This window comes from Brachypodium distachyon, chromosome 3, assembly GCF_000005505.3.
Source record: "Brachypodium distachyon strain Bd21 chromosome 3, Brachypodium_distachyon_v3.0, whole genome shotgun sequence".
Classification (NCBI taxonomy): domain Eukaryota; kingdom Viridiplantae; phylum Streptophyta; class Magnoliopsida; order Poales; family Poaceae; genus Brachypodium; species Brachypodium distachyon.
In genome coordinates, this window is record NC_016133.3 from 33,269,767 (window position 1) to 33,281,531 (window position 11,765).

General features: G+C 44.0%; 2 protein-coding genes across 2 annotated transcripts; both read right to left on the reverse strand.

Annotated features, from left to right (window-relative positions):
• Window positions 1–297: 297 nt before the first annotated feature.
• LOC104583686 (5-oxoprolinase) lies at window positions 298–4,660 on the reverse strand. The gene is made up of 2 exons (XM_010236619.3): window positions 4,453–4,660; window positions 298–4,315 (listed from the first exon to the last, which is right to left on the reverse strand). Exon 2 carries the CDS (start codon window positions 4,259–4,261, stop codon window positions 497–499), a length of 3,765 nt encoding a protein of 1,254 aa, XP_010234921.1. The 5' UTR covers window positions 4,262–4,315; window positions 4,453–4,660; the 3' UTR covers window positions 298–496.
• A 685-nt stretch (window positions 4,661–5,345) lies between these two features.
• LOC100843174 (probable S-adenosyl-L-methionine-dependent RNA methyltransferase RSM22, mitochondrial) lies at window positions 5,346–9,292 on the reverse strand. Its single transcript, XM_003571930.4, has 12 exons — window positions 9,046–9,292; window positions 8,691–8,968; window positions 8,519–8,592; window positions 8,349–8,443; window positions 7,819–7,916; window positions 7,573–7,656; window positions 7,409–7,489; window positions 7,229–7,333; window positions 7,058–7,153; window positions 6,382–6,461; window positions 6,182–6,270; window positions 5,346–6,098 (listed from the first exon to the last, which is right to left on the reverse strand). Exons 1-12 carry the CDS (start codon window positions 9,179–9,181, stop codon window positions 5,764–5,766), a joined length of 1,551 nt encoding a protein of 516 aa, XP_003571978.2. The 5' UTR covers window positions 9,182–9,292; the 3' UTR covers window positions 5,346–5,763.
• Window positions 9,293–11,765: the final 2,473 nt, after the last annotated feature.

Here is an 11,765-nt window from a genome sequence, read left to right on the forward strand (position 1 = left end):
TTAGGAATAAGTCGATTGCTCAACAGTTGAATCTAGTTTGTGCTTTAGAGAGTAGTGGATATGGCACACTAACCAACAACAACAGCAATTTGCAGCTATTAAATCTCAAAGATCACCGAACTGAAAAAAGGTACCATCCCAAAGGTGACGAGCAGAAAAGGCATTAAGATATCAGAGGTAATGAATGGAAACAGATTAATTTGCATGTACTGAAAGGCATAGAGTACAGGTGCAGCTAAGATGATACATTGATACTTGCCAGAAAACAAGATGCAGAGAAGGAAACACGCAGCACAGTTCATCGTCAACAATATGATTAGTTTAGCGCAAGAAAAACACTGAACACTGAATATTCGGACAAAGTAACCAATGACCATAATTTATTCAGTTCTAATGCCTCAGAAGCATCTGCACCAGATAAAGTTTATGCAAGTTTTATTCTATCTAAATACAAATACAAGAAAAGGAAGGCAGATGAGTCTCCACAAGAAAGTCGTCAAGGAGAGCCGAAACCGCCACCACCAGGAGTGAAAACCTGAAGAATCTCACCAGCATTAACTGTGACAGTGTTCTTCCCTCCAAGATAAACTTTGCGACCATCTTTCTTGACTAAATAGTTTGCGCCACGAGCTCCATTTTCCCCTCCCTTCAGTCCCCTGGGAGCATGCACACGTCTCTCAGAAAGAATGCTGACAACAACAGGCCGTCGGAATTCGATCTCTCTTACAAGGCCATCACCGCCTCTGTGGAAACCAGAACCTCCGCTGCTCTCTCTGATGCTAAATCTGTGCAAGAGAACAGGGTACCGCTGCTCAAAGATCTCTGGGTCAGTCATCCTCGTGTTTGTCATGTGACACTGAACACCACTTGTACCATCCCAGCTTGGCCCTCCTCCACAACCACCTCCTATAGTCTCATAGTAGCCAAAAGTGTCATCTCCGAAGGTCAAATTGTTCATGCAGCCCTGAGAGCAGGCACAGGCTTGGAACGCCATTAGGACAATGTCTGTCACTCTCTGAGAAGTTAACACATTGCCGCCAACTACAGCAGCCTTGTCGCTTGGTGAAAGGAAAGAGCCTTTAGGAATGATGATCTTCACAGGAGCTAGGCAACCTTGATTTAAGGGTATATCTACATCCACCAAGCATCGAAGGCAATATATGACAGCAGCTGCTGTTACCGCTTCAGGAGCATTCCAGTTACCGTACACCTCAGGACTGGTACCCTCAAAATTAAAGGTAGCCTCACCTTGACGAGAATCAAGAGTGAGCTTCAAATGGAGAACAGAGCCATCATCCATATAATCTTCATCTTCAATAACACAAGACCCTGTCTCCTTTTCAACTCTAGATGCAACCACCTTCAGCATCTCTCTCACAGCTACCTCAGCATTCTTTTGGACATGGCTCATATAAGATTGCACAGTGATCAAGCCATACTGATTTATCAGTTCTTTGATAAGTGTTATGCCTCGCTGGTTTGCTGCCACCTGAGCACGGAGGTCAGAAAGATTATCTTCAATCTTACGTGTTCCTGGAATCTTATGATCGGTAAGCTCATCGGAGCAGGGTGACTGCAGCAAGCGAACTATTCCTTCCTCTTGAAAAACACCTCTTTCCACAAGTTTAAACGCTTTGATGGCAGCACCTTCCTCCCAGATGCATTTTGAGAAAGGAGGCATGCTTCCGGGCGTGATACCACCGATCTCTGCATGGTGACCTCTACTAGCAACAAAAAAGATCAGCTTACCATCATTAAACACTGGTGTGACAACTGTGATATCTGGCAGATGGCTACCCCCAGAACATGGATGGTTCGTTACAAGAACATCACCCTCATGCAGGTTGTCACCCCAATAGCTAAGCTGCCAGCACACAGTGCTAGACATGGCTCCCAAATGCACAGGAACATGAGGGGCATTTGCAACAAGACCGCCATCCGAACCAAATAGAGCACAAGAGAAATCCAGCCTTTCCTTTATGTTTGTAGAAATAGAAGTTCTTTGCAGTGTCCGGCCCATCTGTTCAGCAATACCCATGAATCGGTGATTAAAGATAGAGAGTTGAACTACATCAGCTACTTTTTCTGATATTTCTACAGTGCTCAGAGATGCACCAATCTTAATATTTATGTTACCATACTTGGTGATGACAGCCTTGCAGTCTTTTTCTACTATCACTGTACTATTCCCATTCATAATAACCACAGGGCCTTCCAAGACATGGCCATAACCCAAATTCTCGAGCTTGTACAGTGGAGTTTCTTGCCATCCGTATGAAAAATATATTTTACATGAACTTTCTTGCACAGGTTTGGTTGACAATGGTGTCAGTTCACGAGGCTGCAAAATGTTTGTGGCACCAACACCCTGGACTCTCACATCACATATGAGTATCTTTCTGTGTAACAATTTGAAACCATACTCTTGCTCAAAGAGTTTAACAAACTCGTCAGCATAATCACATCTGGATTCTGTATCTGGCTGTTTGACCATAATTGCTGTATCAGTTCCCTCATACCTCAAGTTCAAGTATGAGTCGGTCCTGATGCTCTCCTCTCCAAACCCCTGCTCTACGAGCTTTTCTTTCACCTGTTTTACCAAAAGAGCTACTCTTCGAGATGCCTCTGCAGCAGAATCTGCATTATAAACAGCAGAGTACGGTTCTTGCAAATCTTCAATAACATCAGCAAGGCCCATCCCGTATGCACTTAATATGCCACAATAACGATGAATAAGTAACTCAGACATGCCTAAGGACCTTGCTATAGCACATGCATGTTGAGGTCCTGCACCACCAAAGCATGCTAGTGCATGGTTCTTAGTGTCATGCCCCTTCATTTCAGTTAACTGGCGTATCGGTCGACACATTGCCTCGTTTGCAACATTGACAAACCCAAGAGCAATCTCTTCAATAGTCATACTTCTCACCAATGGGTCCTGACTCTTCCTGTGAGAATTGATCTCAACAGCAAGCTCCTCAAATGCCTTCCTTGTAGCCTTGTAATCAAGGGGAAGATTTTCTTTAGGACCAAATATGGATGGGAAATACTCAGGAATAACAGTTCCCAATATCAAGTTAGCATCAGTAATTGCCAGCTCACCACCTTTCCTGTAGCAAACTGGACCAGGGTGTGCTCCAACCGATTCTGGGCCAACCTTGAAAGCCCCAAACTGAAACTTAAGCTTCGATCCACCACCAGCAGCCACTGTGTTTATGTCAAGCTGGGGAGCTTGAATGATTGCCCCAGCAATTTGGGTCTCAAGAACTTGTTCGTAGCTTCCATCATAGCGGCTCACATCGGTAGATGTACCTCCCATGTCAAACCCAATTAGCGGCTTCGATGTCTCGAGTTCAAACAAGGTCTGCGAGTAGCCAACCACACCACCTGCAGGACCTGACAATACTGCTTTATGCCCAGAGAATCTGCTCTCTGGGGCAAGACCACCATCTGACTGCATAAATAGCACATTCACTTGTTCATTCCCCTCTTGAAATCTTGACATGAATGCTGATAAGTACTCTTTGATTACTGGTGTTAGGTAAGCATCCACACTGGCTGTAAGGCCCCGGGGTACTGCACGGACCATCGGTGTCAATGATGAAGACAAAGATACATGCTTGAATCCCATTTCGAGGGATAATTTCTCAATGAGGAGCTCGTGATGGGGATATGTATACGAATGCATCAACACCACTGCCAAACACCTTATACCCTTATCAAGCAAACCTTTCAGTAAAGGCTTCAATGCTTCTACATCAACTGGCTTCCCCACCCTGACCAATTCCCCTGAGATCCCTTCAACAGACGAATCATCCCTCTCACCGTCAAGAACCAGTTCAACCCGCTCATCGACCTCAACCACCTCCTCGTACAGATTCGAAGGCTTCAAGACCTTGAGGTCGAATATGTTTGGTCGGGCCTGGTTACCAATCTGAAGCAAGTCCCTGAAGCCTCGGGTGACACAGAGCGCGATCCTCTCGCCCTTCCTCTCGAGCAGCGCATTTGTGGCAACCGTGGTACCCATCCGGATCCAATCTATCATACCGTTCGGAATCTTGGACGACCGGGGGATCTTCTCGCCGGAAAACTCCTCTAGGATCCTCCTGATCCCCTCGATGGGAGCATCGTCGTAGTTGGACGGGTCGACGGAGAGAAGCTTCATGACATAGCCTTCAGTCCTCCCGGGGACTTCGGCGTAGATATCGGTGAACGTGCCGCCCCGATCAATGCAGAACCTGAACTTCTCAACGCTTCCCATTCCCTGATCCCTACCTCTTTCCTCCGTGATCAACAGGCGTGGAACCTGAGCCCTCTGCAAGCATCAAACAACATGGGCCGTTAGACCCCAACTACGAGCTACCAAATTGCATCGCTCGCGAAGCAAGCTAGGGTTCTCCGCTCCAGTGCAGTCCGGTAGAGAGGGAAGGGGGCAGGAGGGAGGAAGGAGACCTTGGAGGTGTCGTGCTTCGGTGAGGGCACCGGCGGAGTGGTTGGGCAGCGACGATGATGCGCGAGAACTCGGGAGAACTGAAACCGGGAGGAAGTAGGGGCCGAGCCGTCACTTGGCGGCGGTGGAGATGGACTCTCGGTGTCGTGTCGCCGTAGCCGTCGAGACTAGAGAGGCAACGAGGAAAAAGGAAGACCTGGAAGAGGATAAGGAAGTAAGGAGTACTCCGCATAAAAAAAATACTGCAGTCGTGTTTTCAGGATTTGTTTTCGCACTCGAGAGCATACAATTTTTGCCATTTGAAACTTGGATTTTGGGCATGGTGTTAAGTGATAACTTCACATAAAAAAATTCCACAAAACCTAGCGGGCACATATATTATGAGGATGAGCCTGTTGTATTTCGTTATAACATAGTGGATGAGGAAAAAAAAATCATGAGGACGAGCAATCAGATACCAGAGAGAAAGAAGGGCCTGAAGCCTGAATCTCGTTGGAATTTCATCTGCCACTAACAAATAATCCGCCTTGATAATCCACAAAGCAGGGATACAACAACATTCATTAGGCCATGGTTATCATCCTTTTGAAAGAAAAGAAAAACATGCATTAAATAATTGCTTGGTTCTTGCCTCCTGCGCAATTTAGTTTGGACTCGAAGGATTTTCTTTTCCCTTAAATAATTGCTTGCTTGGTTTTGATTTAAATTATCTTTAAATGACTCGCAGGATTGCAGCCTGGTAAAAAATTTCCGTAAGTAGATTACTTGAAACCCACTAAATGACATGCTCATTAGTTGCTCTTCTTTACAAATCAAACGAAATTGGTCGGTGGTTCGGCACAGTTGCAGCCAACGTGCCACCCTTCAAATAACGTTATGATCAGAACATACGTTGTTGAATGGCATAGCGAGTCATTACGTACATTTCAGCTCCGATCATGTATTAACAAAATTCATACAAATTTAATTTAATCATAAAAACTGAACGTTATGAGCACTGCTGGTTGTCATTATACAATCAGCTCGTTTGGCAGAAAATGCAGAAGTTCATGGTCACTGACATGTGGACCCGGCCTCACCTGTGACTTTTAAGTCAGGGGATCCAAGTCCTCAGGCATGTCCTTGATGTCGACAATCTGAGATGAAGTTTTGCCGATTATCTCCATAACAGATAATCTATGATAAGCAAAAGTCTAGCCCTCACAGCACAACCACAAATGCAACATTCGCACTTTTACCAAGCAAGTCCGCTGCTGAACAGATTAGGAGCTCCCATAAAACAATCGCTGTGACCAAACTTAGGAATATGTAGCTCAAAATGGCCAGAGGTCGCCCCAAAGTGACCTTCGGGCCTGGAGATGCAAGGCAGGGTTCTTGCTTTGAGTGACCACTACACGTTCAAACGCACCCTCAGATGCATCCCGTTTGGTGGCGCGGCATACATCCATCTGTACTTGCCTTCCTCTTCGAATGGGGCTGTATATTATCCGGCCCCAACCTCCTCCAAGATCAGCACGGATGGGTTCATCTTCCTCCTCTCTGCTCTCATGGAATAAGCTTAATTCTTGTGTGTCAGAAGTGTATGGGACCAAACTGTCCTCATGGCCAGCAAGAGTTTCTTCATCTTCCTCACTTGGAAATTGTTCCTCTGAGCAAAAGGAACAAGTATGCACGATTTTAAAAATACTCATATAAGATAGGACTAGAATAGTAATAATGAATAAATGATACCATAGTCGATGATAAGATCTTCTGGGTTTCTCTTGGCATGACGTTCTTTAAGAGTATCAAATTTCATGCCATCAAGTGGCCAAGCTTCCCTAGTTCAGAGATGAGAAGGAATTATCGTTAAGTTCAGCTTGCAGGAACATACGAGTGTACAGAGTTAGTGGTGATTGGATAAAGGTGGGTTCAAAGTCACAAGCCCTTACTCTGGTCGTTTGCCCCTTCTTAAAGCAACATAACAGAACTTCTCATCCTCAAAACCACGCAAAGGGACACCTTTTGACCTCTGCAGTAAACACAAAAAGGGGAATTTTAAAGCCTAATAATTATGAAGCAGATACTTGTTAAGAGGTGTAAAATATTGCAGATCTTACAGACCTTGAGAAAGGAAGTTCTCCAGTGAGCTCCTCAAAAGTCAAAAGAACAACTTCTAAAGCATACTAAGATATGATTTGCAAGTTGCAACAATCCACTTCTTAAAGTACTCCCTCCGTTCCATAATTCTTGTCGAAATATTACATGTATCTAGACGCTTTTTAGGAATAGATTATAGATACATCCATTTTTGGACAAATTTGAGACAAGAATTATGGAATGGAGGAAGTACTGATTTAAGATCAGCACAATTTAGGAAGAGCATTGAAGCTTATCCTACATGCAGCAATAATCAATCAATCATGCAACTCATGTTCCGTATAACACTTTTAATCATAGACTAATATATAATTGTGACATTGCTCAATACTACCTCTAGTGATTCTCATCAGATGTATGGTATGCAAAATTTCTCAACTGACTGACAAAAGTGCATTCTAAAAAAAAAATAGATATAGCATACAGCATGAAAGAAAGGTAATGGAATGGGTGAAAACGAAAAGGAACCTTGTAGATACGCTGTGACGACGTCCTTTCCAATCTCTGAACAAAATGGCAGTATTTATCTGAATTCTCCAATGGACACCGACCATCATGAGGACACTGATATGGAGTACGACATTAGTTTTACTCTGGAACACAAACTAAATGATTGGAGCATTTGCAGTTTAAACTCACCGGGGCAACCACGAAGGCACCATTTTTCAACAAAGCTTCTTGATGAACAATGTTCTTTGTTTTACTTGGAGCACCACCTGTGGATTTTTCGCTTTTGCGGCACTTCTGCAAAGCACAAATATTATGTAAATCAAATGCTACATAGCCAGGGATGATGTCAAGGATCTTAATGGTGCATACTCTCTTTTCCATCCAAAGGATATATGAGCGCATTTGGCTTATAATCTTTGATCCTTGAGGAGTTCCAGGCTCTAACAGAACCTAAAAATGATTACTTTTATCAGATACAAGAGTCAAAAGAACATCCCCAAAAGCAAGCGCACACATAGGAGGAATCATTATACCAAAACATCTTTTGTTAGGTCCCAAAGCTGCCTCACGATTGTTATACGGTCGCTCAAAGAAGGAATCTCCCCAAGCGCATAAGACTAGACATTGAGCAAAAATATTCTATTAAGGTTGAGAAATAAGGAATTGTAACAGAAAACAATTCAGTAATAGCAGCGTGATCAGAAGTAGTTCCTCAACTGCGACGTCCGTTAAACCAATATTATAAAACATTGCACGAGAAAAGAAGTCAACTAACTTACTGATATCACAAGGTCATGGCCCCGCTCATGTTTTTCAATGGTGCGGTTCAACTCTTGGATGCTATCATAGCTGTGGATAAGTGGCAAGCCCTTCAAATCTATAAACATTTGAAGAGTAAACAGTGTAGATAGATTTATCAGTGAAGTTATAAGCACTTGCAATGAAAACATTATAACCAACATTTATGAAAGTTCACAAATGTAAATTACAAAAGCATTAACAAGACAATCGACAACTTTCAGTGTTTGCCATGTAAAGCGTCACCATGGCAATTGCAAGCGAAGACCACTAAATACTAATCCAAGTTATTATCTGGGCACAACAATGAATTTAAATTTCAAAGTTTAAAGTAACTGGATATGGTTGGTGGATCCATCAATGAGGTTATGTTATTACATTGCATGGTAAATTATTAAACCAGGTTTTCACATACTCGCAACTTAAACTGAATGCTACCTGAAACCATCAATCACTTCTCCGGATATGCATTGTGCCATTTATAGAGAGAGAGAAAGAGAGATCATCTTACTGTCAAGAAGGGTCTGTCCTGCTCTCTGCATTTCTTTGGAGGGCTCCACCAAATTAACCCTCTCTATGGACTTCGGCCACACTGCCCTCATCGCCCTGCATTCTTGTAGCAAGATTAAGGTTGTATAAAACGAAAGTCTTAGTAATATATATCAACTAGGTCATACGCACCATAGTGCTGAACTCGGCCCCGCTCCAAAGTCCAACACCTTCTTAGGTGCAAAGTCTGGTGACCGCCGACGGACCTGCAAAGCGAGGCCAGTCCATGAAAAATTGAAAACATCCCAGCATATGACATTTAACTCATTAGCGACAACAAAAACAGGCGATGGTGCTCTTCGACCTCACGGAGCACGCGGTGACATGCGGCATAGATAGCAGGCATGCGGGAGGCAACATAAGCGACTGTCTCATCCTCACGGTACTGAAGGCCGGTGTCACCGTAGGAAGACTGAACCTTCCACCGCGCGGTCCGCTGCTCGGCACCAGCGGGTGCGTGGGGATCATCGAGGAGCGCGCCACGGGTGGCAGCCGCGGTCAGCTCGGCACCGGTGCCCTTGGCACGCTCGAAGGACGACGAGAGCATAAGCACCTTTCGGTGCATATGAGTCTTGTCCTGATCTGCGCAAGCACGGTGTTAGGCGCTCAAGTGAGCAATTCGTCGAGCAGGTTGTAGGCGAGGAGGGGAGGGGCGTTACCACGCAGGTAGCGCTTGATGGCGCGGCGGAGAGAGATGGGAACGAGGTGGATGCCCTGGGACTGTTTGGCCGCCGTGCGGAGAACCTCCGGCGTCAGCAGCCTCGGCGCCGTTTCCGGCAGCAGTGCGGCCGCCATGTCTCGCTCCTTCTTTCGCGGCGGCGTTCAGTGTGTTTTTTTTCCGGAAAGGGCGGCGTTCAGAGCTGACCGACTCACTGTACGAGAGTTTGAGAGCATGCTAGTGAGGCCAACTCTAGCGGGGAGTCGCATTTGGGTCCGACCGCACCGCAGCGGGGGGACCGGTGGCGTCCGGATTTCGGTCCGCCGCGAGCCATTTTCATCTCAAAATTGGATTGAAATGGGTCAGGACGGACATCACGTTTGCACTGCATTTGTCCTTTTTTTGCTCTTTTTCCACATGTGATCCGCATGTCTATGATCAATAAAACGGACTAAATGGGTGGCATCAAGTAGTGAAAGTGTGGTGGGTGACGTACCCGTCAACAGCGAGGCGTCTGCGGTGACTTCATCAATCTCTCAAAATCTGCCGGCTCAGTCTTGGATAGGGTGTGCGTGTGTGCATTCTTAGGGGTGAGTGTACGCGCGTTTTACGAGCGTCTGCGTTTGTACTCTGTTCCTAAAAAAAAATGGGTGGCATCGTTAGGGGCACTGGCAGACCCAAACGGACAAAGTCCTTTAGCCTGTCCGGACCGCGACCCAAACGGACAAAAACGACCACAAAACGGACCGAAAATGGGTCTCCTCGGTCGAGTTGCCCTAACCCACCGTTTGATGGGAGGCAAGCAGCTGAAATCAGATGGCGGTTAGGACGAGGTACATGTATATTTGCAGAAGAAACCCTTGTGTTCGTGAAATCCATGTTTAGTCTACATAAACAAGAGTCTAGCAGCTCCTTAGGTCTCTCACAAGTTGGCTTGGCCACCAAGTTCATCCGGTTGCCGATAGGGTTAATCCATCAGCGGGTTATCTGGAATTTTATTCATGTTTGGGCAACATAAAATAAATTTTCATGTGTTTCTGTATTGGTGGTACCAAAATCACTTCAGCGACTCACAAGAAAACCTTTGAAGTGAGTCAACGGTTCTAGGCCTGTCTACTTCACGACTGCTCTGAAACATTAGAAGGCTTTTTTTATTCAACGGATTGAAAAAAATGTAGAAATAGAAGAAAAAAAGGGATTATAACGTCATGCTTACTTGATTCCTACGGGGTTTGTTTGCACCAAATTTTGCTTGAGGGCCTTTTTAATTCGCAAGATTGGAAAATGTAGAATAGGATAAACGCATGATTGTAATGTGATGCCCACTTGATTCCCGCAGGGTTTGTTGCACCAAAGTTTGTTTAATCGAGCCGGAGGAAAAATGAATTATTCTTCCCAAGAGGTGTATTGCAAATTAATCCTCCAATCCTATCAAACGGCCACACCGGGAAAATTCCTAATGATTCGAACTCTATAAAATTCCAATGAACATCTTCTTACTCAAAAGAGGACTGCTTGAACCATGGGAAAAACAAAGCATTATCTCCAAACACTACTAGAAATCCGAGAGTTATCATACATACCCGATGGTACAGCCCTCGGAAAAGATTAGGATCCTAGTAGTGAAAAGGGTTGAGTGGATGGAAAGTTTCCTATGTAATGTAGCACAAATGAATCCTATGAAAAAGTCCTATAAGATTCAATCCTATAAACCAAATGAACCGCATAGAAAAATTCCTAATGATTGAAACAATCCAACATTTACAGGAAAATCCTTTAAATTGAAGGGTTTCTAAGATGTGTGACAAAAGCTTTCGATAAGAAAAGGAAGGGCTTCTACTGGGCTATATGTGAAGCGATATTGGGGCGGGGAATGTAAAGTTAGTTTGGACGGGGCACCTACCGCCTAAAGGAGCTCGGCGGTATGCCTATTTGGATCATAGGAATTTTGGAGAGAAAAAAAATAAGATTTGAATCCTAAGGAATAACTCATATGCATGTCACTTGGATCATAGGATTTACACCAAACAAATTTAATAGGATATGAATTTTCCCTTCAATTTTTGGAGGAATCCAAGCATGAGGTCTAAGTCTAACCTCATGGAAACTTTCGTACGAAAGTTCCAATCCATTTTCTCCCTATCTCTTTCCTCTTTTACTCCATCTAATCTCAAAATCCATGTATTTTTCCTATTGAATTTTTCCTTCAAATTTTGGAGGAATCCAAGCATGAGGTCTAAGTCTAACCTCATGGAAACTTTCGTACGAAAGTTCCAATCCATTTTCTCCCTATCTCGTTCCTCTTTTACTCCATCTAATCTCAAAATCCATGTATTTTTCCTATCTAGCAACCAAACACTCCTTTCAAGCAATTCTTATGTTTTCAATTCCTATAGTATTCCCACTTCTCAGTATGCCATGGTATACCAATCCTACATTTTTCTTATTCCTGTGTTTTTGAATTCTTATAATCCAAAGAGATTCCATGAATAGTACATATATAGCTTCCAAATGAAAACATTTCTTCATGAAATTTTAAAGATTGTACAAGTTCGCATGGGAATGTTTTCAAAATGGTCGACATCAACATATGGTTCTTCATTCAGTCAAAAAGAACGTATGGTTTTTATCTTTGAAAATAATGGGATACATGGATCCCAAGAGCCAAACCTCCGGATTCCACAACAGATGTATTTATTTAAAACCATGGTCATATTATGT

Excerpts from the sequence above, each read along its gene's own strand:
- LOC104583686 (XM_010236619.3), bottom strand. The coding sequence starts at position 4,261 with ATGGGAAGCGTTGAGAAGTTCAGGTTCTGCATTGATCGGGGCGGCACG.
- LOC100843174 (XM_003571930.4), bottom strand. The coding sequence starts at position 9,181 with ATGGCGGCCGCACTGCTGCCGGAAACGGCGCCGAGGCTGCTGACGCCG. Across the intron at positions 8,969-9,045 it reads CATCAAGCGCTACCTGCGTG|ATCAGGACAAGACTCATATG; the intron begins GTAACGCCCCTC and ends GTGCTTGCGCAG. Across the intron at positions 6,462-7,057 it reads CGTCACAGCGTATCTACAAG|AGGTCAAAAGGTGTCCCTTT; the intron begins GTTCCTTTTCGT and ends TGTTTACTGCAG.